This window comes from Pantherophis guttatus, chromosome 8 (assembly GCF_059756535.1).
Source record: "Pantherophis guttatus breed Tessera chromosome 8, ASM5975653v1, whole genome shotgun sequence".
Classification (NCBI taxonomy): Eukaryota; Metazoa; Chordata; class Lepidosauria; order Squamata; family Colubridae; genus Pantherophis; species Pantherophis guttatus.
In genome coordinates this window covers 2,491,714-2,519,016 of record NC_142070.1, presented here as the reverse complement: position 1 = coordinate 2,519,016, position 27,303 = coordinate 2,491,714, and the positions used below count along the sequence as shown (strand labels likewise).

Below are 27,303 nucleotides of genomic sequence, written 5' to 3'. Positions count from 1 at the left end.
AGGCTTTGAATGGATGAAACTCATAGTGAGGCTGTTTTTTTATTTAGGAATTTTATTTTATTTATTTATTTTTATTTATTTTTATATGCCGCCCTTCTCTGGAGACTCAGGGCAGCTTACAATGCGTTAAGCAATAGCCTTCATACTTTTGTATATTTATACAAAGTCAGTTTATTGCCCCCACAATCTGGGTCCTCATTTCCCCTACCTTAGAAAGGATGGAAGGCTGAGTCAACCTTGAGCCTGGTGAGAATTGAACTCGCAGTAATTGCAGGCAGCTGGATGTTAAATGCTGCCTTAGTAGGAGGCATTAGCCTCCTACGCCACTCAGGCTCCTTATTCTGGCTCAATTCCTTCATACCAAGCTGAGGAATTCTGAGAGTCCATTAGGTCTTAAAGTTGCCAAGGTTGGAGACCCCTATTCTAAAAGAAAACTATGAGGACAAGCGGATGAATGGAGCTTATTCAGCTTATTGATAGATGTCAAGATGTTCTTAAAAAGATGCACCAAGGGGAACATTCGGCTTATATTTATATCGCGCGGTAAACATCTGTTTTTGCTCTAAGCTCCTTAAAAATCTACGTTTCAATCTGTGAAAAACCCTACGGTGGGTTTTTTTTGCTTCTTAAGCAATCGTGCGAGAACATCATTCTTCTCAGCCTCGGCTCTGATAAGGTAGATTGGCAGACTTTAACCTGTATCCTTGGAGACTGTCGGAGTTATACAACGAGTTGCATAGTTACACATAGTTACTGAGCAATGTGTCGCACCACCTAGAGTGTAGATCAGCATCCATGTTGGAAGAAGATCTTGGCTTTTCGGAACAAAATGGTTCCTGCTGAAATACAGACCTTCCCACATCTGGACCTTTTGTTTAAGTCCTCTGCCGCGGTCAGATTTCATCCAAGTTAAAAGCAGATGATCAAGCAGCCAGGATCTCTGTAGGGGGAAAGAGAACCGATTAGACGGATCTTCTCCAGTTTTCTTAGGAATTCAAACATTCCAATTCAGAATAGAGCTGGAAGGGACCTTGGAGGTCTTCTAGTCCAACCCCCTGCTCAAGCAGAAGAACCTATACACGTGATGGAGAATCGATGGCGCGCGTGCCACAGATGGCACCCAGAGCCACATCGGTGGGCATACGAGCGTTGTCCTAGCTCAGCTCCAACGCACATGCGCATGCTGGCCAGCTAATTTTCAGGCCTTCCGGGCCCACTGGAAGTTAGAAAACGGGAAGTTTCCAACCTCCAGAGGGCCTCCGGGGATGTAGGGAAGGCTGTTTTTGCCCTCCCCAGGCTCCAAGAAAGCCTCTGGAACCTTGGGAGGGCGAAAAATGGGCCTACCGGGCCCACCAAAAGCCAAAAGCAGGGGAAATGGGGGGTTGCACGGACATGCGCAGGGTGCAGGGGGCATTGGATTATGGGTGTGGGCACGCACACGTGTGAATCCTCCCCTCGCGGCCCCCGCTTTTGGCACGCGACAGCAAAAAGGTTAGCCATCACTGACCTATATCATCTCAGACAAGGGACTCCTCTTGAAAACTTTCAGTGATGGAGAACCCAAAACTTCTGGTTCCACTGATTACCGTAATTGTCCTCACTGTTAGGGAATTTCTCCTTAATTTCAGGTTGCTTCCCTCCTTGATGAGTTTCCATCGCTGGTTTCTTGTCCTATTTTCAGGTGCTTTTGGGAATCAGTTGCCCCTCCCTGTTCTTTGGGGCAGCCCCTCAAATATTGGAACAATTCAGAGGTATTTGAATCATCTGGAGGCAGGGTGTCTGGTATTATGCAATGAAATCAATATTGTAAAATACAGATCTATGAAAGAAACTCCCCTTTAAATCGTTACTGGTAGTCCTCAACTTACAACAATTCATTTAGTAACCTTTCAAAATTAGAACGGCAGTGAAAAAAGTGACTTGTGACATTTTTCACATTTACGACCATTGCGGCGTTCCCATGGTCACGAGATCAAAATTCAGATGCATCCTGAAGTGTTGCAATCATTTTCCGCATACATACTGTAAAATCTCCATTCCCTCCCCATTCCTGGGGGAAGGATACTGCACAATCCCCATTTCCTCCCGATCATCTGGGACTTGGGAGGCAGAGAATAGATGGGGACAGGGCCAGTCAGAATTTTTACTACCGGTTCTCCGAACTACTCAAAATTTCCACTACCGGTTTTCCAGAACTGGTCAGAACCTGCTGAAACCCACCAATGAGCGGGAACTAGTGGTTTCATGGACGTGGGGTGAACTGGGGTGACCTCCCTGTTGTCTCTCCTTTCAGAGAGACAAGCATTCGATGGCTGACACAACGCCGCACAGCTCTTACGCCGTTTCCAATCAGAGGTCATCGTCCAGCACCGGGTATGAAATCAACTTGTAGACGTGCGCTTTTGCATGTCTGGTTGTTTCCTTTTTTGCTTTTTCAATTTATTTTCTTTTTCTTTTTTTTTTATTTTTATCGAAAGCGTTAAAACAGCAGGCCCCCCCAACCTTTCCAGCTTTGGAGAACCACCGGTGGCAGGGAGATGGGATGATTCCGCGTGACTCCATTTGCACACGCGCGGCTCCATTGGCACAAGTGGCGGGCTGAATTCGCTCTCTGAAAAGCATGGCGCGATTGTGCCAGACACAAAGTTTCCAGAAACCAGGCTTGGTTCATTTTTATTCCAGCCTAAGTCCCAACTTGTAAAAGGCGATTGAAAATCAGCTGACGTGCATCTTCTAAGGCAGGGGTCTCCAATCTTGGCAAGTTTAAGACTTGTGGACTTCAACTTCCAGAATTCTGGGAGTTGAAGTCCACAAGTCTTAAACTTACCAAGGTTGGAGACCCCTGTTCTAAGGAACACAGTTAAAACATGGCTGGGATGAAACTGGCAAGCTTTGGATTGAGGGTGCGTTTCTACCTGGGCTTAACCTGTAAATTTTTGGAAACAGGGAAAGAAAAAGGCTGCCTCTTATACAATCAGGTCTAGGAAAAGTCGCCATGGCCAACTTTCTGCTCCTTAACTTGCCATGGGAAAACTCACTGTAGACCCGTTCCTCTCTTAATATTATCGAGAATTGAAAGTGGCTGAAACAGCAAAAAGCGAAATTCGACGCTTGACAATCATTATGAATGATAATATTGTCGTTTTCTTCCGTTGAGTTGTCCCACAGCGAGTTAGCGGCGAGTTCTCCGTTCAGTTTGACCATTGGCCAGCCTTGTATCTTGATATTTCTATTGTCAAGTGAGTAGGGTCTTCTCATGAGGCCCCACCACCAAAATACTAGCTCTGCCACTGCACAGCTCAGAGACCAGAGACCCCGAAGTTGGCTTCTCTCTGTGGGTCTTGTCTAGATCAGAGGCCCCTCAATCTTTGGGGCACCAGGGACCGGTTCTGTGGAGAGAAAGTTTTTTTCTGTGGACCGGAGGGGACGTGGTTTCTCATGCTGACTGCATCCCTCGGATGAGGCTGGTTTGCGCGGCCCGGTTTTTGGCATGCCACAGCACAGGGTTTTGGGGATCCCTGTTCTAGATAATGCTGAGTTGATTCTTTGACCCTTCCACCAAGGACCCCTCATACTATCCCTGAGCTACAAATAATCTCCAATTTTCAAAAGAAATTCAGTTATTTATTAGGAGCAACATTTCGGTAATTACCCAAGCGGAGTCAGCTCTGCCTCCACGTAATTTACGGCTCCCTATGAACCTGTCTACCCCTCCCCCCCGGGTGTCATAAATCACATTCTTCGGGCTGTAGAAAGCACATCTTTCCTGCTGACCTCAGTAACCTGGGATACAATCTGGAGAAAGGCACGCGCGGAATGTGCTTTTGGTCGAGGCAGCTGAGCAGCTCCGTCAGTTTTCCCCCCTCCTGCTTATGGCAACTCGAAAGCAGACCTAGAAGACTTGATACTTTATTAGATTTTTGGCTCTCTCACTTCAGGGCCTCCAGCTGCGCCAAGGCGATCTCCCAGAGTTCGGGGTGCTATGACAGCGACAGTCCTGAAGCCTATCATGGGGGCGAGAACAGCAATGGGCCATCCTACCAGTCTCGAGGCTCAGAGAGCGGCTTCGACCGGCCCGCCGGTGTGCGCAGCTCGGCTTTGCGCAGACAGGCCATTCAAAATTGGCACCGCCGGCCGTACCGGAACAGCACCGAGGGCGAAGAAGGAGACATCTCTGATATCGGATCCCGGACCACCGAGTCGGAGGCGGAAATGTGGGAGCTGGAACCCAGGGTGCCCACTGAGGTCCAGCAGGTGAATTTCTCCAGGCCAGGACACAATTCCAGGATGGCAGGTAGGGTATGTCCACCAGGTAGACCAGTGTCCAGTAGGAGTAGTGGGTTAATCATCGGTTAACTGTAACAGAATAACAGAATTAATAATAATTGTATAATAACAGAATAACACAATTAATGGGACGCGGTGGCTTAGTGGCTAAGATGCTGAGCTTGTCGATCGAAAGGTCGGTAGTTCAGCAGTTCGAATCCCTAGTGCTGCGTAACGGGGTGAGCTCCCGTTACTTGTCCCAACCTAGCAGTTCAAAAGCAGGTAGAAAATGCAAGTGGAAAAATAGGGACCAGCTTTGGTGGGAAGGTAACAGCGTTCCATGCGCCTTTGGCGTTGAGTCATGCCGGCCACATGACCACGGAGACGTCTTCAGACAGCGCTAGCTCTTCAGCTTTGAAATGGAGATGAGCACCGCCCCCTAGAGTTGGGAACGACTAGCACGTATGTGTGAGGGGAACTTTTACCTTTAACACAATTAATAATAATTGTAAGTCGAGGACTACCTGTATTTAATCTCTCAAAGTTTGCACCTCTGTTTTGGTGATGCTCGTAAACCACCCAGTGGCTTGACAGTGAGCTGAGCGGCATATAAACATAATTAATAATTTTTTACGCCCCAGCCAGGTCCGATGCTGGAAAAGCGGCCCGGCCGGAGAGGGGAAGCGCCTCCCGTTCCAACGAGGTCATCAGCCCGGAAATCCTGAAGATGCGGGCTGCCCTCTTCTGCATCTTCACGTACCTCGACACCAAGACCTTGCTCAGGGCCGCGGAAGTCTGCAAGGACTGGAAATTTGTGGCACGACACCCCGCAGTGTGGACTAGGGTATTGCTGGAAAATGCCAGAGTCTCCTCAAAGGTAAAACAGAGCTTTCTGCTCCTGAGGTTGGAGGTTCTTCTCTTTTATTACAGGTACTCCTCGACCGTTCATTTAGTGACCAAAGTTACAACGGCACAGAAAAAAATGTCTTATGGCCATTTTTCATATTTATGACCATTGCAGCATCCTCATGGCCAGGTAATCAAAATTCAGATCCTTCGGATTTTGGAGTTTTCAAGCCGCTTCTCGATGTCGAAGCGGCTCTACAGACGGCGGGGCTGGCGGTCCTTAAGAAGAGACCGTCTTCGCCGGCGGCCAGCAAACCGGAAGTCCCCTATGACGGACTTTCTGACAAGCAAAATCAATGGGGAAGCCAGATTCGCTTAACAACCGTGTTGCCAACTTAGCAACGGCAGTGATTCACTTAACAACTGTGGCAGGAAAGGTCATAAATGGGGCAAAAATTCAATAATTGCCTCACTTCACAATATAAAATTTTGGGCTCCGTCGTGGTTAAAAGTCGAGGCCTAACTGTATATGCCAGTTGCCAAATATCTCCATTTTCATCATGTGAACATGGGGAGGTGCGACCGTCGTTGTAAATCATCGTGTTTCAGTGCCGTTGTAACTTTGAACGGTCACTAAACGAATGGTTGTAAGTCAAGGACTACCTGTACCGATATTTGTCACAAGCGTCTCAGAGTCTCTGAGGGTTTTCTGGATGTGGTGTGAACTGATGTTCCCTTTTCTCCTCGTCCTGGGCTGTCATTCCAGCTGCCATTTTTCATTCTGCAGTGGACTTGCAGAATGTCCACTGAGTGGACTTTCATTTGAGTGGACTTGCACGGAATATTTATTTTCCTGGTGGAGTCTGGATTTGATACATGCTTATACTTTTTTTTTTTCTCGATTCAATATTTGCCCTTTGTTGATTGCCAATTTCTTTATTTACTCGCTGTGTCCCAACTTCCTGCTCGTTGAAGGCAGGCCAGCTCGCCATAAAGAACAAAACTTAATATGCCATTTTAAAAAAACCAGTTAAAATTAACTATACATCAGGGGTGAAATGCTCCCGGTTCGGACCGGATCGCCTGATCCGGTAGCGATGGCGGCTGGTGGTTCGGAGAACCGGTAGCAAAAATCCCTGCGCCCTGCCCCTCCATGCCCAGCTGAGCCGCAGGATCATCAGAGGCTTTTTTTTTACTTTTAAAAGCATTTTTTCTACAACCTCTTCCGATGAAAAAATGCTTTTAAAAGTTAAAAAAAAAAAAGCCTCTGATGATCGCGCAGCTCAGCTGGGATCGTCAGAGGCTTTTCAAAGCATTTTTTTCTGCATCTTCTTGGCCGAAGAGGTGGTAAAAAAAAATGCTTTGAAAAGTCTCTGACGATCCCAGCTGAGTTGCCTGATCGTCGGAAAGGCTTTTCAAAGCATTTTTTTAAAAAGCCTCTCTGACGATCCCAGCTGAGTTGCCTGATCGGCAGAGGCTTTTCAAAGCATTAGAAAAAATGCTTTGAAAAATTAAAAAAAAAAAGTTGGCCACGCCCACCAAAACCAAGGCCTTGAATTGTGTCCAGCAAACAACATGCACAACATGGATGTGATGTGCTGCGATACGGTGCCTCGAGATATAACGTGGCGGCCTTTTTTTGTGCCATTGGATGCTGGTGGATAGTGTTCAAGGGTAGCTCCTCGTTCGACTCCTGCAGTAGTCAAGCGGGGATGCTAATCTGATTCTGGTTCCTACCCCATTCCATAAAGTACAGGGAGTTCTCAACCTAAGCTCACAACTGAGCCCCAAATCTCTGTGAGGCAGTGGTTCAGTGAGCTTTGCCCCGCTTTACGACCTTCCTTGCCACGGTTGTTAAATGAATCCTTGGAGCTGTTCAGTTAGCAACATGGTTGCTAAGGGAATCCGGGATACAGTCATAAATATGAGTCAGCTTGCCAAGCGTCTGAATTTTGTTCACGTGACCAAAACGGTCGTAAGTGTGAGAAAAAGGTCATGCATCACTTTTTTTCAGTGATGTTGTAACTTTGAACAGTCACTAAACAGCGTGTTGTAAATCGAGGACTACTTGTATCAGTTTATTGTGGTTGCAAAGCAGACTCCCATTTGGAGTGTAGTGGAGAAATGGAGCCCATTTCTCTTTTTTTTTCTCCAGTGTCTTTGCATAATAGCGCCTCTATAAGATATTTAATCTTATTAAAGATTAAATATTACTGTAAAGTGTACAGTATAATGAGCCACAACACACCATTGTAGTTGATTGATTGGAGAGTGCGGGCTGCTGCATGAGGCAACCTTCGTTATGATTGGTTGATGGGTGTAAAAGGGGAGTTTCCCTTTTTTCCCGCTTTTTTTTCCCTTTTGTGTGCTCTCTATGCTGTTTACCTCACGATTTACCTCACAATGTAGTGATGTGCCCGGCTCTCGTTTGTTTGTTGCATATATACTGATAAGTCCTCGACTTACAACACTTCATTTAGTGACCATTCGAAGTTACCCTATCATTGAAAAAAGTGACTTGTGACCGTGTTTCACACTTAACAACCGTTACAAGCTTCCCCGAGATCAAAATTCAGCCACTTGGCCACTGACTCCTATTTATGACGGTCGCAGTGTCCCTGGGATCACGCGATCCCCTTTGGCGACCTTCTGTCAAGCAAAGTCAAGGGGGCAGCCAGATTCCCTTAACAACCGAGTTACTAACTTAACCACTGCAGTGATTCACTTAACAACGGTGGCAAGAAAGTTGGGGCAAAACTCACGTAGCATAGGTCTCGCTTAGCAACAGAAATTTTTGGCTCAATTATGATCGTAAGTCGAGAACTACCTCTAAATGTGAAATATATAATTGTAGAAAACTACAACTTCGTGCCGGCGGTCTCTGACTCCATGTTTGTTTTTCTTGCACAGTTCCTGGTCATGTTGTCACAATGGTGCACCCAGACCCACTCTCTCACCCTCCAAAATCTCAAGCCCAGGCAAAGGGGGAAGAAGGAGACGAAGGAGGATTACATGAAAAGCACACGGTGAGGAAGAGAGCTGACTTCCAATATCTGAGGGGCTGCCCCAAAGAAGAAGAGGGGGTCCACCTATTCTCCAAACCACCTGAAAGCAGGATGAGAAGCAACGGATGGAAAGTGATCAAGGAGAGAAGCAACCTGGAATTAAGGAGAAATTTCCTAACAGTTAGAACCGTGATGGCGAACCTATGGCACGCGTGCCACAGGTGGCACGTGGAGACATATCTGTGGGCATGCGAGTGTTGCCTGAGCTCAGCTCCAGCGCACATGTGCGCGCCGGCCAGCTGATTTTTGGGTTTCAAAAATTGGGAAATGGGCCGTTTCCGGCCTCCCCAGAGCCTCAAGGGGGTGGGGAAGGTTGTTTTAGCCCTCCCCAGGCTCCAAGAAAGCTTCTGGAGCCTGGGGAAGGCGAAAAATGGGCCTACTGAGTCCACCGGTAACCCTTTTGCCATCATGTGCCAAAAGCGGGGGAAACGGGGGGGGCTGTTGCGCACGCATGCGCGGGGTTGGGGCACAGGGGAATATTGAATTATGGGTGTGGGCATGCATGTCCGCGACCCCCTCCCCTGTGTTCCTCCCGCTTTTGGCACGCGACAGCAAAAAGGTTAGCCATCACTGAGTTAGAACAATTAACCAGTGGAACAGCTTGCCACCAGAAGTTGTGAATGCTTCATCACTGGAGGTTTTTAAGAGGAGATTGGTACACCCATTTGTTTGGAATAGTATGGGGTTTCCTGCTTCAGCAGGGGGCTGGACTAGAAGACCTCCAAGGTCCCTTCCAACTCTGCAATTCTGATAAGATCTATAGAACGTGGGGAGACGGGTCATACAATCCAGTGGCCCTCACTTTTCCTGGCTCAGGAGAGGAGCTACTGACAATGTTCCCGGTGGCCGTCCAAAGACCATCAGCCACTGCTGTTGGCACAGAGGCAGGGCACTAGTTTTGGGGGTTCTGGCAGGGACACATGGGTTGGTGTTTGGTGTTTTCAATGGAGTTTACATTGGGTTTTCGTTTTAATGTGATTCTCTGTTCTCATTGGTTCGCCCCTGAGAGGATCTTGGTGGATAGGTGGGCAGTTGTTAATAAGCTGAAACTTAATAACATCTGGTACAAGGATTCCCATCGTCCCCAACCAGCACAGCTCTCAGGTTCCACTGGGAAGGCTGGCGTTTGTCAATGATTTGGAACTAAGCATTTGAACTCATATTTTTATAAGCTATACGGACTTCAATTCCCAGAATTCCCCAGCCTGCATGCTGCTGGGGAATTCTGGGAGTTGAAGTCCTACCTGAAGAATTCTAGGAATTGAAGTCTATATATGCTGGGTAAGGAATTTTGGAAGGTGAAGTCTACATAGGCTGGGTGGGGAATTCTGGGAGTTGAAGTCCACACATCTTAAAATGGCCACATTTGCAAAACACAGATTTAAACAATCCCTTTTCCAAATAAATTGCATTAATATATTTTTTCCCAATTTTCTCAGCAATTGACAATGTTATAAGTTGAGAACATTGAAAATCAAACACAGGATTTTTTCAAACCACAACATGCAAACAAATCATGGTATAAATTAGGCCTGCAGCTGATCAACGTAGTTTCATATTGATTTAACCCTTGTTTCTCTGAAGAGTTTTAATTTGCAGAAAGGCTCACTACGGGCATAAGCAACTCCACAGAGCCCTCTATTTAAATAATTTGTAATTTTTCTCTTTCTTTTTGGGCGGGATTTGCCTTGCTAGGGGATGCCTCGAAGCAGGACTGGAGTCCTTACTCAAAGCCTCTGGGAGTAACCTCTTGATCCTACGGGTTTCCCACTGCCCCAACATTTTGACGGATCGTTCCCTCTGGCTGGCCAGCTGCTACTGCCGAGCTCTCCAAGCCGTCACCTATCGGTAAGTGGCAGGAGTGGGCTTCAAAAATTTTAGCAAGGAGTTCTCTGCCCGGTTGCTGAGTGGGCGTGGCCATGGTGGGCGTGGCCTAGTCGGCCTCCTGCACCATGGTGGAGGGGCGTTTTTGCCCTCCCCGGGCTCCGGAGGCTTTTCTCAAGCCTCCGGGAGGACGAAAACAGCCTCCCCAGGCTCTGGAGGCCCTCTTGAGGCCCTTCCCGAACTTCCAGTAGGACCGTTTATTGCCCTCCCCGAGCCTCCACACTGCCCTGCACTTACCTGCATCCAAAAAGGACCACATGGGGAAACCTGGGAAGGGCGGGGTGGGGTGGGTGGGGCCAGTCAGGAGTGGGATTTGGGGGTTCTCCGAACTGCACAGACTCTTACCTAGAGGTTCTTCTGAACCCCTGCGAACCCCCAGCAGCCCACCCCCAATAAGCGGGGGCCACTGGGGGCTTCCAAGCAAATCAGAGTTTCTCAATCTCAAGAAGAAGGACTGACCCTGTTTGGCCGGCCAACCTCAGGCCAAGGTCGGTCCAGTTTGACCAAGAAGGTCCTTCTAGCAAGATTGAGCTGCTGTAGGAAAAGGAGAGGCAGAGCTGGTGGCGGAGTCAAGAGAGGAATTAGCCTAGACTCCTTACGTTCCCCCAACTTAGAAGCAGTTCTCCATTTAACAAGCACTCGTTTAGTGGCCGTTTGAAGTTACAATGGCATTTTAAAAAGTGACTTATGACTGTCACACTTAACGACCATTGCAGCATCCCTATTGTTGTGGAATGATGAGACCAAACAACATTCCTGGGTCAGCCAGAGACAGTTTTATTGCGCAAAGTTCAGAGCCAGTTTTGTACCTGAAGCTTTGAACAAGGAGAGAACTCTGATACAACTGGTTTTATACATTTCTAAGACAAAGGATTCAGTGAGATCATACATTTTCCATATATGGTTAACATGAGATCATACATCCGATTTTCCCTATATGGTTACATACATTGGATAATATGTTCATCTAATTACTTATACCATTAATTTTAGTTTATAAAATTATTTTAGCCACACAACTTTTCCTTAAGTGCCCAGAGTTGCTAATGGGAGATTTACTACTGTCCTTGGGTAAATTTATTGGATTAAGTAACTCTTTGTAACATATAGGTCTTTGTGTCATTCATAGTGAGGTCACTCAGATGTTTTCCATATGGCTGTCCTTTCATGACATCTAGGTTTCATCAGAAGATATATTACCACTTAATGGGGTTTAACTGTTTGTTAATATAATCTCCAACAAGCACTTTCCTCTCTTATAATAATGTGAATAGAGAGGTTCTCTCAGAGTTCATGTATCCAAGCATGTCTTCCCCTTATAATAATGTGAATAGAGAGGGTCCCCCAGAGCCCATATATCTGACTCTGTATGATTCCTATTTTATTCACATTATTTCTTTTATCTACATTACTATGGCCAATCAAAATTCTGACACTTGGTAATTGGCATGTGACTTTGACTCAGTGGTGGAATTCAAATTATTTTTACTACCGGTTGTGTGGGTGTAGCTTGGTGGGCGTGGCAGGGGAAGGATACTGCAAAATCCCCATTCCCTCCCCACTCGGGGGCCAGCCAGAGGTGATATTTGCCAGTTCTCCGAACTACTCAAAATTTCCACTACCAGTTCTCCAGAACCTGCTGAATTTCACCCCTGTGACAGTTATAGCATCCTGGAGGTCACGCGGTCCCCTTTTGCGACCTTTTGACCAGCAAAATCCATGGGGAAGCCAGGTTCGCTTCACAACCAGGTTCCTAATTTAGCAACTGTAATGATTCGCTCAAACAACGGCGGCAAGAAAAGTAAACCGGAGCAAAACTCACGTAACTGTTTCACTTAGCAACGGAAAGGTTGGAGTCAGTGGTGGTCGTAAGTCGAGGACGACCCATATTGTCCTTTGGGACCAATAAAAATGGAAACAAGAGGAGCCCCCGGCCCATCAGTTCTGTTTTCAGGGTTTCTCTGCTGCAAATCTGAAGCCGTACTCCCCAGAGGCATCTCAGAGTCCCAGGGAGAACAACGGCAAAGTTGGCAGCGATGCCAACCAGACAGTTCTTGGCACCCGCACAGAGAAGAGAGAGGCGGTGTGAAATAATCACAGCCTTTACTGTCTCCGTCGGGGCTGGAGAAGCAGCAAGAGAACAAAAGATTGGGGGTGGCAGCACCCATCTCGCTAAGGCTCCGTTCTTGGCATAGTTGGCACTGCCAGGGAGACAAGCTCTCCAGTGGGTTGTGACGGGGTTATTGTGGTGTCAAGCTTTGGAGGGAGACACCTTATAATTAGCCCAGCTGGAATCAGGCAATGAGACGGTCTCTGGGGAAGGAAAAAAAAAAAAAAAAAGAGGGGGCAGCCCTCAAAATAGAAAATAAAGGAATAACAGAGAATTCACCCTAGAGGTCATCTAGTCCAACCCCTCCTTGAAATTCGGATGCTTAGCAACTGGCCTGTATTTATGACACTTGTAATGTCCTGGGATCATGTGATCCCCTTTTGCGGCCTTCTCACAAGCAAAGTCAATGTGGGGAGCGGGGGGGGGAGCCAGATTCCCTTAACAACCGGTTGTAAAATGGGGCAAAATTCACTTTACTGTCTGTCTCTCTCTCTCTCTCTCTTAGCAACAGAAACTTTGGGCTCCATTGTGGTCGTAAACCGAGGAGCACCTGTCCTTATAGTGGTTCTCAATGTTTCCTGAGCAGGGGGTTGGACTAGAAGACCTCCAAGGCCCCTTCCATCTCTGTTGTTCTCTTTAGGTTTGATCACGTTCGTTTTCCCTCCGGGATTCAGGCGTGGGAGATTATTTCAATGGCTGCCTGTTTGCAACCCTCTCTGACTCATTTGCTGTGCCATTGTGTTTCTGCCGAAGGAAATTAGCGGCATAGACAACGAGGCTCCTGTCAAAAGGCGGCAGCGGCGAGGTGTGGGCTCGAGGTGGCATTCGGACATGACGCCGCTTCTAAGAATAGAGGGTGCCGGGGACACATAGCTGGCAGGAGAGAGGAGCACGGAACAATATCTCCACTGCAGAATTTTCCACAGCAGATTGTGTGAAAGGAAACACACAACACCCCTGGCATCTGTTGAGTTGGCATCTCCGTCCCTGCCGTTCTTATACTCCAACCAGCCTGGAGATTAATTCATTGTTGGTATCTAAGAGGGCATCGTGTGGACAACCTGTTCTAGGGACCATCTGTTCTGCCCCAGCTACGGACCCCAAAGAACGCAGCACACACAAAGTCTGTACAAACCTTAGTTGACTAAATTAAATCAGTCTTTTTCAAACAAAGGCTGTTTATTAACTTTCTTAACAGCCTATAAGAATCCAAAGAATAAATAATCGTAATCTTACTAGGATTGGCAGAAAGCCCAGAAGCAATTTGCAGGACACTGATAAAAGAACTAAGATCCGGTCGCGAGGAATGTGAATGGAGTTGTTCCCTTCAAATTGCTTCAGTCAGCATTCCTCCTTAAATAGGCTAAGGGAGTGGCCAATTAGCCCCAAGCCTCCTCCTGAGGAGCCACTCCTGCCTTTTGGCAGCTCTGCGCGCCTGTGCATTGAGAAGAGGCTCCTCCTCTTCTTCCTCTTCACCCATGGAAGCTTCTGGAGGTTCTGAAGGCCCTGGCTCAATCCCCGCCTCTGGCACCACATCTTCTCCAGCCTCCTCATTGTCCGACTCGAGTGCTAGCTACACAGGCTGCTGGCGCAGCACCACACCAGCCTCCTTGCTGTCGGAATCAGCTACTAGCTGCCCAGGCCGCTGACGGGCCACAACACCATCTAGCATTCTCCTGATTCCTTTCTTGCCCACATCAGAGCTTTGGTGAGGTAGAAGGTGGTCCAGATTGTGGTCAGGTCCTCTGTGGAGCTCTCCAATTAAAAGTGGAGGAGCTGACTTGGCGTAGGTGGCTTCTGAGGTGGAACGGTGGTGATCCCGGCTTGCAAGAACAGTCAGAAAGCATCTCCATAGGTTTAGGAGAACCCCAAAGATGAGGTTGGAGAACTAAGCGACGACAAATCCGCTTTAATGTTGGGATCTGAAGAAACCTGGTTTTTTTTCAAGGTCATCTCTGGGACTTTAGAACATCTGCAGAAGATGTTGCTGAATTATACCACTCCATCCATTGTAGTTGAGCAACATCTGGAGAAGCAGGGATCTCCCAACATCTGGAGGACTTTAGGTCTCCTGTTTTTGTAATCTTACCCCGGTGGATCTGTCTGTGTTCTTGGTGTTTTGGTCCTCCTGCACCACCAAGACTGAGAGTCGTGAGGTGCTACAGAAAGTTGGTTCCTATCATCTCATCTCGTCCCATATCTCTCGTCTCATCTAGTTTAGTTTTAGTTTAGTTTTATTAAAATTATATACCGCCCTTCTCCCGAAGGACTCGGGGTGGTGTCCAGCCAGGATAAAAAACCAACAATATAATAGTTAAAAACAATTTAAAATTATTAAATAGTTTGGCCCATGATCTAAAATAACATAAAATAACCCATTAAAAATAATAATTTAGGCCAGCCCGATTCACTTAACCATGTTCCTAACTCAACAACTGCACTGATTCACTTAACAACCATGGCAAGAAATGCCGTGATCCCCTTTTGTGACCTTCTGACAAGCAAAGCCAATGGGGGAAGCCAGATTCACTTAACAACCGTGCGACTAATTTAATAACCGCAGCCTTTCACTGAACCACGGTGGGAACAACAGTTGTAAAATGGGACGAAACTCATTTAACAACTGTCTTGCCGTTGGAAGAAATTTCCCCGATTCGTTCCCAGTTGGGATACACCACAGACGCTGAGAAGAAATGGATGCAGAAGCCAGCTGCCAGAAAGTGGAATTCTTTTAATGTAGGAAGGCAAGAAGCAAAAAATGACACAGCTGGAGCGACTCTGGCTTGTTTCTGATTGCCCTGCGTTTTGTTTTCCTGTTTTTTGGCACAGTTTTCCAAGATTTCCGGTGCTTTCCTTTTGGGGTGTACTTCCCACACTTGCTTAGCAACGGAAATCATCGTAAATCGACGATTATCTTTAATTCGGGTTTAACGGTCTGGCTGGGAGCAATGCATCACATTAGATCTGCAGTCCTTCCGGGTGCAAATGTCCCATCCTCCACTCCCTCCCTTTCTCCCTCTTTTTCACTCTGGCTAGTCAGATGTACCTGCAGAATTTGGCAGTTTTCTAATCTGTCAGGATGACTCATCCTTTTAATTAAGACGACTGCCAAACAATTCAGGAGCCTTGGCTGGAGAGGCAGATGAATTTTTCCAGATAATTCATGCTTGCTTATTTTTAGGCTCCTCTCTAGCGTGGAACTGGGTCATGCAACATGACAAAAAAGCCCAAGCCAGTTTTACAAAGGTTATTTTTTTTATTAAATTGATTGATTTGCCACCTCTAAGACTCACAGGGATGTGCAGGAATTTACAATGCTTACCGTTTTATGGAGAGAAAGGGACCGAAGATGGGTGAGACGCCGTAATCTCATAACAGGGAGCCGACATCTTCCCACAAAAATCCACCCATTGGCAAAAGTTTCAATTCAGTTTTCATTTAGGCTTGTTGTCGTCTACGTGGCCTCTTTTGCCTACAGGAATATGTAAGGCACTTCCTACTGGATGGGGGTACTGGAGACCACCCTTTTGTTCTGCCCTATCATGAGATGGTGGTCAACTGGAAATAGGGTACTCTTTGAGCTTGGTGCTTTTCTTGCAGACATTTCATGGCCCAGCTAGGTAACATCATCAGTGCTAGAAGAAAGGGGAATTTGCAGAGTGGAGGAAGAGGAGGAGGACTGTGGGGTCCTTGGTGGCAGTGGTGGGTTGCTACCGGTTCTCCCCGCTTCTTGCGAACCAGTAGTGGAAATTTTGAGTAGTTCGGAGAACCGGTAAATACCACCTCTGCCTGGGCCCGCCCCCAATCTATTCGCTGCCTCCCGACTCCCAGCTGATCGGCTAGAAAGAAAAAATCAGGACTCACTTGACAAAGAAGAGGGAAAAAAAACAAGACACCGTAGCTTTAAATTGAGAAGCCAAGAAGCCTCCCAACTGATCGGCTAGAACCGATCCGCTCCTTGTAAACCGCTCGGTGGTGGTAGATGGGCAATTGAGGCCAAGCTGCCTGAAAGGGGTTTCTGATGCTCTCGGTGATAGCAGAGCAGCAAAAAACTGTTTAAACTCTTGCTGTGGCGCTTCAAAGGGCCGCCCTACAGCTGATCAGTGGTAAGAGGCAGTGTGGTGGTAGACCAGTGTGCTCCAAAATCAAATGGGTAGACCGGTATGGCTCTGCAAGCAGTTAAAAGCTTTGTAGACCAGTACCTCTGCTAAATCCTAAAGCATTGTTTGGTCAAAAAACTCACAGTGACTCTGAGTAATCGAACAGACAATGGCTGAAAGCCAAATCTGCTAGAGATGTTTCTCTCAGACTGACTGAGTCAAAACTGGGCGTGAGAGAAAGGAACAAGGGGCGTGGTCAAAAATCTATGACTCCCCTTGACTTAAGTGACATTGAGTTGACCATGCCTACCCAGTCACATGACCATCAAGCCACGCCCACTGTCACATGACCATCAAGCCATGCCCACAAAATAAGCCACGCCCACAGAACCGGTAATAAAAAAATTTAGAACCCACTCCTGCTTGGTGGTCTCTGAGCTTGGTTGTTTTCTTGCAGATATTTCATTACCCAACTAGGTAGCATCATCAGTGCTAGAAGGGAGTGGGGATTGTGGAGGGAGGAGGAATAATAATAATAATAATAATAATAATAATAATAATAATAATAATAATAATAATAATAATAATAATAATAATACGGGGTCCTTGGTACTCTCTATTGTAAACTGTGGTTTTCTTGCAGACGTTTCATGACCCAACTAGATAATATCATCAGTGCTAGAAGGTAGTAGGCTTTGTAGAGTGAGGAGGAGGAGGAGGACTGTGGGTTCCTTAGTGCTGAGGTTGGTAGTTTTCTTGCAGATGTTTCATTATCCAGCTAGGTAGCATCATCTGTACTAGAAGGGCTGGGGTGTGCTCTCTGTTTACATACAAGTGGCTTGCCTTGAAGTCAATATTGGTAGGAGAATTCTTGGTGATTCCTTAATTAGGCTGTTATTTACTGCTGGATGGTTGGTCTGAGATGGTAGTTCCTTGACTGAGGTGTTGTTTATGTCTTGGTTGTTGGTCTAGTAGTCTTAATCTTGGGGTTAATGCCTGTCCTATTTGCCTGTTGATTGCCGTCAAGAAGGTGGTTTCATCTTTTTGTTTCCTTTTTAGCTTTTTCATTGTCTCTCTTTTGAAAGGTGTGTAAGTGTTGTTTATCTTTATGGCCGATGGCCAATTTGTCTGAGTACCTGCAGGTTTCTGGGAATTCCCTAGGGTTTTTTGGGGGGATTTAGCTTAGTCAAGGATGCTCACACCTTCCTAATGGAAAACTAAGGTGAAGTCTGCCAATCTCTTGTGCAATTAATTCCTCTGACTTCTAGTAAGTCTGGTTTATTTAGAAACAAGTACAGCCTACCTCTGAGAGCGTACAGATAAGGCAACTGGTGACCCAAAAAATTACGGTAAATTGCAAACCAATTTCCTCCAACTCTGCCCTCGTTTTGTGATTTTTTTAAAAAAAAAAAAACACAGACAAATATCAGTATTTGTTTTCCTATGCAGCTCCTCTACCAGGGGTGAGATTGTACCGGTTTGGACCGGTTCGGGTGAACCGTTAGCTCCGACGATCAGCTGGGAGCAAACCGGTTGTCCCCGACGATCAGATGGGCCCACCCGTACTATTTTCCTACCTTTATCTTTTCAGTTGATTCGCGCGGCAGAGCAGATTGCCGCGAAGCGCGCGATCACCAAACCAATTGTTAAACTGGGAGGATCTCACCACTGTCCTTTGCCAAACCTAATCTATGGGTCTCTTTCCCTAATCTATGCCCATTTTCCAGAAGAATTAATCTCTTTTTTCTTCTTCTTCTTCTTCTTCTATTTTCCCGGACCAGGAGCTCCACCGATCCTGTGGGCCATGAAGTCATCTGGGCCTTGGGAGCAGGTTGTCGAGATATCATCTCTCTGCAGGTGGCACCCCTCCATCCTTGGTAAGAGCCACCCCCGGATATTCACAGGTCTCTTTTCTCTTTTTTGGCAACCCACCCACCCACCCCCCGCTCTCTGGAGATCAAGCTACGAAGAAGCTCCAACCAGCTCCGTTGACATGTTCTCTTCCTAATTTGTATCTCCGCGACGTGATCTTCACGATTCGTTTCTTGTCTCTCTTCTTTTAAAAATATTTTCCAGCCAGCAACCCACCAGGTTTAGTAACCGTTGTCTGCAGATGATTGGGCGTTGCTGGCCACACTTGAGAGCCCTGGGCGTCGGAGGAGCCGGCTGCGGCCTGCAAGGACTGGCTTCCTTAGGTAAGTCCAGATTTGGGACCCTTTCTGGCCCAGGAAGAAGGAAGGAAAAGAGGCACGGAAGGTGGTTTTATCATGTCTTCAGGCTGACCATGGTTTAAGGCAGGGGTGGCCAAACCTGGCTATTTTAAGACTTGTGGACTTCAATTCCCAGAATTCTGGGAGTTGAAGTCCACCCATCTTAAACCCTGCTGGCTGGGGGATTCTGGGAGTTGAAGTCCACCCATCTTAAACCCTGCTGGCTGGGGGATTCTGGGAGTTGAAGTCCACCCATCTTAAAGCATGCTGTCTAGGGGATTCTGGGAGTTGAAGTCCATCCATCTTAAATCCTGCTGGCTAGGGGATTCTGGGAGTTGAAGTCCACCCATCTTAAAGCATGCTGGCTGGGGGATTCTGGGAGATGAAGTCCATCCATATTATATCCTGCTGGCTGGGGGATTCTGGGAGTTGAAGTCCACCCATCTTAAACCCTGCGGGCTGGGGGATTCTGGGAGTTGAAGTCCTTCCATCTTAAACCCTGCTGGCTGGGGGATTCTGGGAGTTGAAGTCCTTCCATCTTAAACCTGCTGGCTGGGGGATTCTGGGAGTTGAAGTCCTTCCATCTTAAACCCTGCTGGCTGGGGGATTCTTGGAGTTGAAGTCCACCCATCTTAAACCCTGCCGGCTGGAGAATTTTGACCAGCTTACTATATCAGGACCGTGACCCCTTGACCACTCAGGTGCAACGTCCAGTCCGGTCTGAGTCTCCAATGTTTCTTCTTCTCTATCAGCCCGGAACTGCATGCGTCTTCAAGTGCTGGAGCTGGACCACGTGACGGAGGTCAACCAAGAGGTGGCGGCCGAGGTGTGTCGGGAAGGCTTAAAAGGCCTGGAGATGCTGGTTCTGACATCTACCCCAGTCACCCCGAAAGCCTTACTGCATTTCAACAGTGAGTAGAAGCTCAGGAAGGGGGAGGCAGGCCTTGAAGGTGGGGGCACTCCTCATCGGGGACACCGGGAGGAAATGAGGGGGTCTCTGCAGGCTGTGAAAAGTAGGGGGTGTAAATCTGGGTCAGCCACTAGGTGGCAGCAAAGAGCTAGGCCAGAGATGCCCAACCTCGGCTGCTTTAAGACCTGCGGACTTCAACTCCCAGAATCCCCCAGCCAGCTTTGCTGGCTGGGGGATTCTGGGAGTTGAAGTCCGCAGGTCTTAAAGCAGCCGAGGTTGGACACTTCGGTGCTAAGAGTTTTGTGTGTCCTTTGACCGACCTCTACAGGTCAACCTGGATATTGCAGCCCAGATACAGGCATTCCTTGATTTACGACCGGTCGCTTAGCAAAACCGTTCAAAATCACAACCTACTTATGACCTAGAGCTGAAATGAGGATAGTCAGCCCTCCATTCCACCCGTCCATCCATGCTCACGTGGCCACACCGTGGACGCGTCACTACCTGGCCACATGAACCGATGTTCGCAGCATGCCACCGTCACGGAACTCTGTTTTTTTTTTTGCAGAAAAGCAAGACTTATTATTTCCATTTCGGGCAAAACAGCATCTATTCTATAGCGAGGGACGGATTCCCACTTACGACCCCCATATTTGCTTAATGTTTGCTGCAAAAAAAAAAAAAAAAAAAAGTTGGTCATGTGACCTGATTCATTTTATGACCGTCACGACCTATGACTATAAAGGGCAGGCTCCGTGACAGTCATATGTCAGGGACTAGAGTTAATCCTTAACTTACACCGCCTTAACGGTGGCCTAATTCTTCTTTTTTAAATTTTTAATTTGTGATTTTATAAATTGGGTGTTTTAATCTGTGTTTCGGCCAAGATATTTAATCATTTTAAGGGATTTTTTAATATTTGTATTATTTGTATTTTATCTTGGCTGTTCACCGCCCTGAGTCCTTCGGGAGTAGGGCGGTATAGAAATTTGATTAATAAATAAATAAATTAATTAATTAATTAATTAATTAATTAACGGAATCCAAAAATTCTCTTGCTAAGCAAGAGGTTGCTAAGTGAGTTTTGTCCGATTTTACAACCTTCCTCGCGGCAGTTTTAAGTCAATCCCTGCAGTTAATTTAGTCACATGGCCATTAAATTAATCTTGTCGGAAGGTCGCAAAAATGGATCACGTGATCCCGGGGACGCTGCGACCGTCATAAGTACTGCAAACGGTCGTAAGTGTGAAAAACGGTCATAAGTCACTTTTTTCAGCGCCGTTGCGACTTTTTTTTTTATTGAAAAAGTTTTTCAAATACAGATTTTTCCCCCTTTTTTCCCCCCCTCCTCCCTAACCCCCCCTCCCCCTCCCCTCCCCCTGTGGCTTCTCCAAGCTTGTAAGCCGAGGACTACTTGTATAAGAAGTTGGTGCTTTCAGCAATCTTATTTGTATGTTCCGCTTGGTTACCTTTTATTGTTCTATATTTTTTTTAAAATCCGGGCTGGCTGTTTAATGTGAGTTTTTTTTTTAATGGTTTCATTGTTTGGGGGCCTTTTGTAAGCCAGCTGAAATCCCCTGGAAAGAATGGCCGTAACAAAGCTAATTAAATTAAATTACTCATGTAAAAGTGCCCGGTAACCCATCCTCCTTAAAAACTGAACAAGCCTATCCTTCAGTCCGAAGAGCCCAGGTGCTGATAAAATCTGCTATGAAATTGTCTTGTTCTACGGATTGATGCACACTCTTGATTAACGATGCAATTAAAAACGGGCAGCCCCGTTAATCAAAATAAAAAGCACGTCTTTTATTTTCCATTTTGGGAGACCTCAAAGAGAAATGGGCCTGCTGGGAACAAGGCAGCCGTGAACAGAAATAGCCATTCTTGTCAGCACGAACGACAAACGGTTGTCCTTGACTTATGACCGCCATTGGGACTGAAAGTTCCGTCGCTAAGCAATGCGGTCACTAAGTGAGTCGTGCCCAATTTTGCAACCTTTTGGCTGTGGTCCTTTTAGTGGCTCACTGTGTTTCAGTGAATTGGGCTTTTCCCCCTTAATTGGGCTTGTCGGAAGCCAGCTGGGAAGTCGCAAAAACACTGCAACCATTGTAAGTAAATACACGATTGGTTCAGAGTGCTCAAAATTTGGACCGCGTGATTGTGGAGATGCTGCAGCTGTCGTAAGTGCAAGGACCAGTCCTAAGTCACAGTTTTCAGTGGCATCGCAACTTTCAATGCTTGTTAAACCAATGGTCATAAATCAAGGATTACGTCAACCCACCTCACAGGGTTGTTGTGGGAAAATAGGAGGAAGGTACTTGTGTGTGTGTGTGTGTGTGTGTGTGTGTGTATTTGTTTTCTGAGGTTTTCGCAGGTGTTTGTATGTAGGTCTTTGGTTATTCGGGTCTTCTCCCACGTAAAATTGGAAGTGTCTTGGCAACGTTTCAACGAAGTCTCATTCGTCATCTTCAGGCTGGTGTTCTCGGCTTCGTGCTCCTAGAAGCACGGGAGAAAACCCGAATAACCAAAGACCTACATGCATATATATATATATACATATATATATATATCTATACATATATATATACATATCTATACATATATACATATATACATATATACATATATACATATATACATATATACATATATACATATATACATATATATATATATATATATATATATATATATATATATATATATATATATATATATATATGTATATGTATATGCATATTCTTTCTAGCCAGGTTTTACCTACGTAAACTAAGTTGTTTTACAGCCCAACTTAGTTTACGTAGGTAAAACCTGGCTAGAAAGAATATGCACATAAAAGCCTACGAAAAAGAAAAAGACACACACACACACACACACACACACACACACACACACACACACACACATATATATATATATATATATATATATATATATATATATATATATATATATATATACTTTTAAAAGTATTTTTTCTACAACCTTAAGAGGTTGTAGAAAAAAAAATGCTTTTAAAAGCCTCTGACGATCCCAGCTGAGCCGCACGATCATCAGAGGCTTTTTTTTTTTTTTTACTTTTAAAAGCATTTTTGTAGAAAAAATGCGTTTAAAAGTAAAAAAAAAAATAGCCTCTGATGATCCCGCGGCTCAGCCGGGCATGGGTGGGGGGGAGGAGTGCACAGGGATTTTTGCTACCGGTTCTCCGAACCACCCGCCGCCATTGCTACCGGATCGGGTGATCCGGTCCGAACCGGGAGCATTTCACCCCTGATAGATAGAGGGATGGATGAATGGATGGAGGGATGGATGATAGCGCCTTGCCTTCATGGAAGCCATCTTGTTTTTTTGTGAACCTCGGCGTTCCCAGTATCAAACCAAATTCTCTCCCCCTTCAAGGTGTTTGCCGGAACCTGAAATCCATCGTGGTCCAAGTTGGGATTGTCGATTACTTTAAGGAACCAAATAGTTCGGAGGCCAAGAAAATGTTTGATGAAATGATCAACAAACTCCAGGTACTCCCCCAACCCATTGTGACTTATTGATGGGAATGGCAGGTGTCCCCTTATAACAGGCCTCCAGCCCAGCGGTGGGTTCTACTTACCTTTACTACCGATTCGCAACGGGGCCTCCAGCCCAGGGAGGGCAAAAACACACACACACCCGCAGCGGCCGTGGTGCAGGAGGCCGGCTAGGCCATGCCCACCATGGCCATGTCCACCCATCAACCGGACAGAGAACCCCTTGCTTAAATTTTTGAAGCCCACTCCTGCCACTTACCGATAGGTGACGGCTTGGAGAGCTCGGCAGTAGCAGCTGGCCAGCCAGAGAGAACGATCCGTCAAAATGTTGGGGCAGTGGGAAACCCGTAGGATCAAGAGGTTACTCCCGGAGGCTTTGAGTAAGGACTCCAGTCCTGCTTCGAGGCATCCCCTAGCAAGGCAAATCCCCCCCCAAAAAGGAAGAGAAAAATTACAAATTATTTAAATTGAGGGCTCTGTGGAGTTGCTTATGCCCGTAGTGAGCCTTTCTGCAAATTAAAACTCTTCAGAGAAACAAGGGTTAAATCAATATGAAACTACGTTGATCAGCTGCGGGCCTAATTCATACCATGATTTGTTTGCATGTTGTGGTTTGAAAAAATCCTGTGTTTGATTTTCAATGTTCTCAACTTATAACAGTGTCAATTGCTGAGAAAATTGGAAAAAAAATATATTAATGCAACTTACATCAAACGAAACAATCCCAATAAATACAAATTAAAATATTCTAAAACAGACTAAAAACCAATTTAAAACAGTCCCGGCTAGGGCGTTTAAACAGCCAGGTCTTAAGCTCACGGCGGAAGGTACGAAGGTCGGGGGCCAGCCGAAGACCCACGGGAAGTTGATTCCAAAGGGTGGGCGCGGCCACAGAGACGGCTCTACCCCTGGGGGTCGCCAGCCGACATTGTCTAGCCGACGGCACCCTGAGTAGGCCCTCTCTGTGGGAACGCACCGGGCGATGGGAAGTCGATGCTGGTTGCAGGTTACTTCCCCTCTCCTCTCCCTCCTCTCCCTCCAGGCTTTGAAGAAGAGGCCGGGCTTCTCAAAGATTTTACACATTAAGGTGGAATCCGGTTGCTAACCTTGGCGAGGGACAAGCCCGACCGACCGTCGCTTGCATCTCCTGACCGCCCGTTTTGAAAGACTGTCTGGGATACCCACCAGCAGCCATGCCGGCTTCAGTTGCTCCTGAACTGGCAATCTTGGAAGGCCATCAAGCCCAGCTGATGCCTCCTCATTTTGGAGCAGGTCTTGAGTTCCGGAAGAGATGGGCTCCTTCTCGTGGCGGGAGGACCCGAGGAACATCAGAGGTGACGGTGCTACCAAAACTCACCCGAGACTGCGAAGAAGATCCGTCCTCCCGCCGTCGTCTCCCCCCGTTTTTCTCGCTCGCTCGCTCCTCTGGCAGAGGCAGCTGCGCAACCATCTGCCTCCAACCGTCGCATCGTTTTCGTTGTCCTCTCTCGCCTAAATTTGGGGTGATTTTCTGCAGGAAGGCCGAGAACTCACTCACCAGGCCGGGATCGTGCAGAAAAAGAGGTTTTGCAGTTCCTTGCTGGGCCCTCCTGCACTGACGGGTAACCGTAGTTTCCTGCTGCCCCCAAATTCAAAACTCAGCCACACGGCTGGCCTCTGTCCTTTTGCTTGCTATTCTATTTTCTTTTTTACCAACCGGCATTTATTTTGGATTTTTTTTTCCTATTTTTTAAGGATGGATGAGCTTCTACGGTGTAAAGGAACACGGATCTTTGTCATTGTTTTATTTTGAAAGGATAAAGCAGCATTCAGCAAGAATTTCTCCACTCAAAACATCTGGACAGGTCGAATATCGCTCTCCGCAGCGTGGAACTGTTACGGAATACAGCTTAACGGAATCCACATTTTTTTTTCTGTCTCCAAAGTGAACATTCGCAAATGCACGTCCACTCTTTTCTGAGCCAGGATGCTTAACCCCCTCATCTTGCCCGGGGTGTAAAAAAAGCATTTTGCCAGCGTTCGGGTGGCCTTGTTTTTTCTATCAGTCTCTTCATCTTTTCTGATAGACTGTAATAAATTGGTTCCTCTCCTGGATGGCAGCTCCAGCAAGGAACCCCTGAAATTTAAGATGGGGGCTGGAGGGGGGTGAGAAAAAAAAATGGCCTGCTCGTATGTAGGCATCTTTCTCGAGTTAGGCTGGCTTTGTAAAAGGGACACCAGATCCACCAACTTTCCATTTTTATTTTTAGAGCTCTGTAAATTTCTCCTGGACAAACCTTAGCTTGGATCTGCTGGTTTCTGCCAACCGACTAACGGAGTTGGAAGGGACCTTGGAGGTATTCTAGTCCAACCTTTGGGAGATATCGGCGATCAAGGAGGGTGGAATCGCTTCCCTCCCGTTTCATTTTTTACAACATCGCTTTGATTCCTTGAAGAAAAGCGAGTTTGAAACTCAACAGGCTGGTTTGGTCTCACAAGAAAAAGCTTGCAAAAAGCCAACTATCAGCTGTCAAGGATGGGGAAGCTGACTTCTGGAAGGTGGTAGCTTCTACTCGGGAGTAGCAGAACTTGCCTGGTGGAGCTTGGTTTAGAAGTTTCGAACGGAAGCTTTGGCTCTAAATTTATCCTTTTACGAAGAGCCATTTTTGGGGGAAGGCTTGAAGGCATCAAAATCTGGTCTTCGAAGAACTCTTTTCCCAACCAAACTCCAGAATTGGGTCCAAAAGTCCAGCTGTGCCAAGACATCTCAGGACTCTTGAAGACCAAGGAAAACATCTGATCTGTGGGACATCTACTCATTACACCCGGAGCCTTGTCAAAAAGAGAGTTGGGCTGCCCTCTTCGAGCACAACTCACAACTTCCAAGAAACAACTGGTGCCAACTCTTTTTCAAAGCCAGAGCTGGTGTCGTCTAAACTTTCTGCAGCCAGAATAAATGATGCCAAGAAAATTGGATTCTCAAGGCCGGGAGCTGATAGGAGAGCTTCGTGGCATCTTGTCTTTCGGGAGTGACACACACACACACACCACAAAAAGACACAGCTGTGCCCACAAATGCTCCGAGCCACATTGGACCCTTTGAATCTGGATGGTTACCCAAGACCAAGATTAGAGAATTGAAGGTGAGATGCCCTGTGCCAAGGGCATCCACAAAGGGTCCTAAAAAAAAAAATCAAGATGATGATTGTCATTGCCCCATCAAAGCCTTCTCCATGGGCACCACACCCACCCCAAAAAGGCAGGGCTTTGCTGGTACAGCTGCCATCTTGACTTTTCTTATACCCCTCCTAAGGTCTACTTTCAGGAGCCAGCTCTAAATTGGTATAGAAATCTCATTTTCACTGGTTGCCCTGTAAATAATCTCCCCGTTCAAGGGAAAAAAAATGGTGGGTTTTTTTTGCTTGTTCCATTAAACAGGTGAGACCGGTTAGCGTCCAAAACGATAAAGGCGTCGTAGGAGACACGTTTGACGCCAACAGAGCTTCAAGTCCAGGCATCTTTGGACCGCAGGCCTCAAGTTGTTGAAATGTCATTCCCTCTTCTCAAAGGACCGTGGGATACAGGGTCGGTTTGGACCAGAAGCTCAGCATCCTGGCCAAACAAAAATTTTCTCAGGTGTCTTTGCAAGGAAGTGATGACTGGCCTAAAACTTCAGGTCCGTCTGGAGAGGGGAAACGGTGAGGGCCCAGGCCCACTATTTTTGAGGGTTTAAGAGGAGCTTCAGACAGGAAAGAGAGACCCCCCCATCACCACCACCACCGGCTGCAAATCAAGAGTTGGGAGTTTTTAAGTCCAGATGCAGGTCATTTTTTCTGGACCCCAAGACAGCTCGGGCTGCCCAATTGGTCATCGGTTAAAGTGCTAGGGAGTAGACCAATCAGGATGCCCAGGTCTTGCATGCACGAGACACACTCAGAAAACCAGGGGAAGGAAGGGCATCTCAAGATGTCTTGAGTAATCTTCCAAGCGTTTGTGTCAGATGATACCGCAAGCTCCAGATCTGAGCTGCAAGTCTTGATCTGCCCACAAGGAGGGCAGCAGAGAATGCAATTATTCTGCACCGTTTTGTTTTTGCTGCCCTCTAGTGGTAAGTCGCATCAGTATGCATGGAGGCTGTCACATCTCACAGCCTGGATCGTCAGCGTAATAGCTGCTGAGGTTCCTCTTGCAAGGAGGGGTGTGGGTCAGCCCTGCAATAGGCCACAGCTGGACTGGGTGGGTTCGGTATGGTTTTGAAAGTGAGTACAGCCTCCTAGGATAGGCATAGTCTTGACTACACGCCTGGAAATGGGATGGAAAGAATTTAGGTTGGAGAAATAGCCAAGGAGGAACTGGCCATGTCAGATTGCAGGAGGAAGTCCTTTCGATTGTTATTTTTTTTATAAAAAAAA

The 27,303-nt window shown here is 46.7% G+C and overlaps 1 protein-coding gene across 1 annotated transcript in view; it reads left to right on the top strand.

Annotated features, from left to right (window-relative positions):
- FBXO41 (F-box protein 41) overlaps window positions 1-25,862 on the top strand; it is a 35,943-nt gene extending 10,081 nt beyond the window's left edge. The window contains exons 3-12 of the mRNA XM_060687208.2: window positions 2,294-2,373; window positions 3,939-4,294; window positions 4,908-5,143; window positions 8,023-8,138; window positions 9,873-10,025; window positions 18,053-18,148; window positions 18,348-18,466; window positions 19,234-19,392; window positions 22,791-22,906; window positions 23,955-25,862. Of these exons, the coding sequence (XP_060543191.1) occupies window positions 2,294-2,373; window positions 3,939-4,294; window positions 4,908-5,143; window positions 8,023-8,138; window positions 9,873-10,025; window positions 18,053-18,148; window positions 18,348-18,466; window positions 19,234-19,392; window positions 22,791-22,906; window positions 23,955-24,017 (1,494 nt within the window). The 3' untranslated portion in view covers window positions 24,018-25,862. The remainder of the gene's footprint in view (window positions 1-2,293; window positions 2,374-3,938; window positions 4,295-4,907; window positions 5,144-8,022; window positions 8,139-9,872; window positions 10,026-18,052; window positions 18,149-18,347; window positions 18,467-19,233; window positions 19,393-22,790; window positions 22,907-23,954) is intronic.
- The last annotated feature ends 1,441 nt before the right edge of the window (window positions 25,863-27,303 follow it).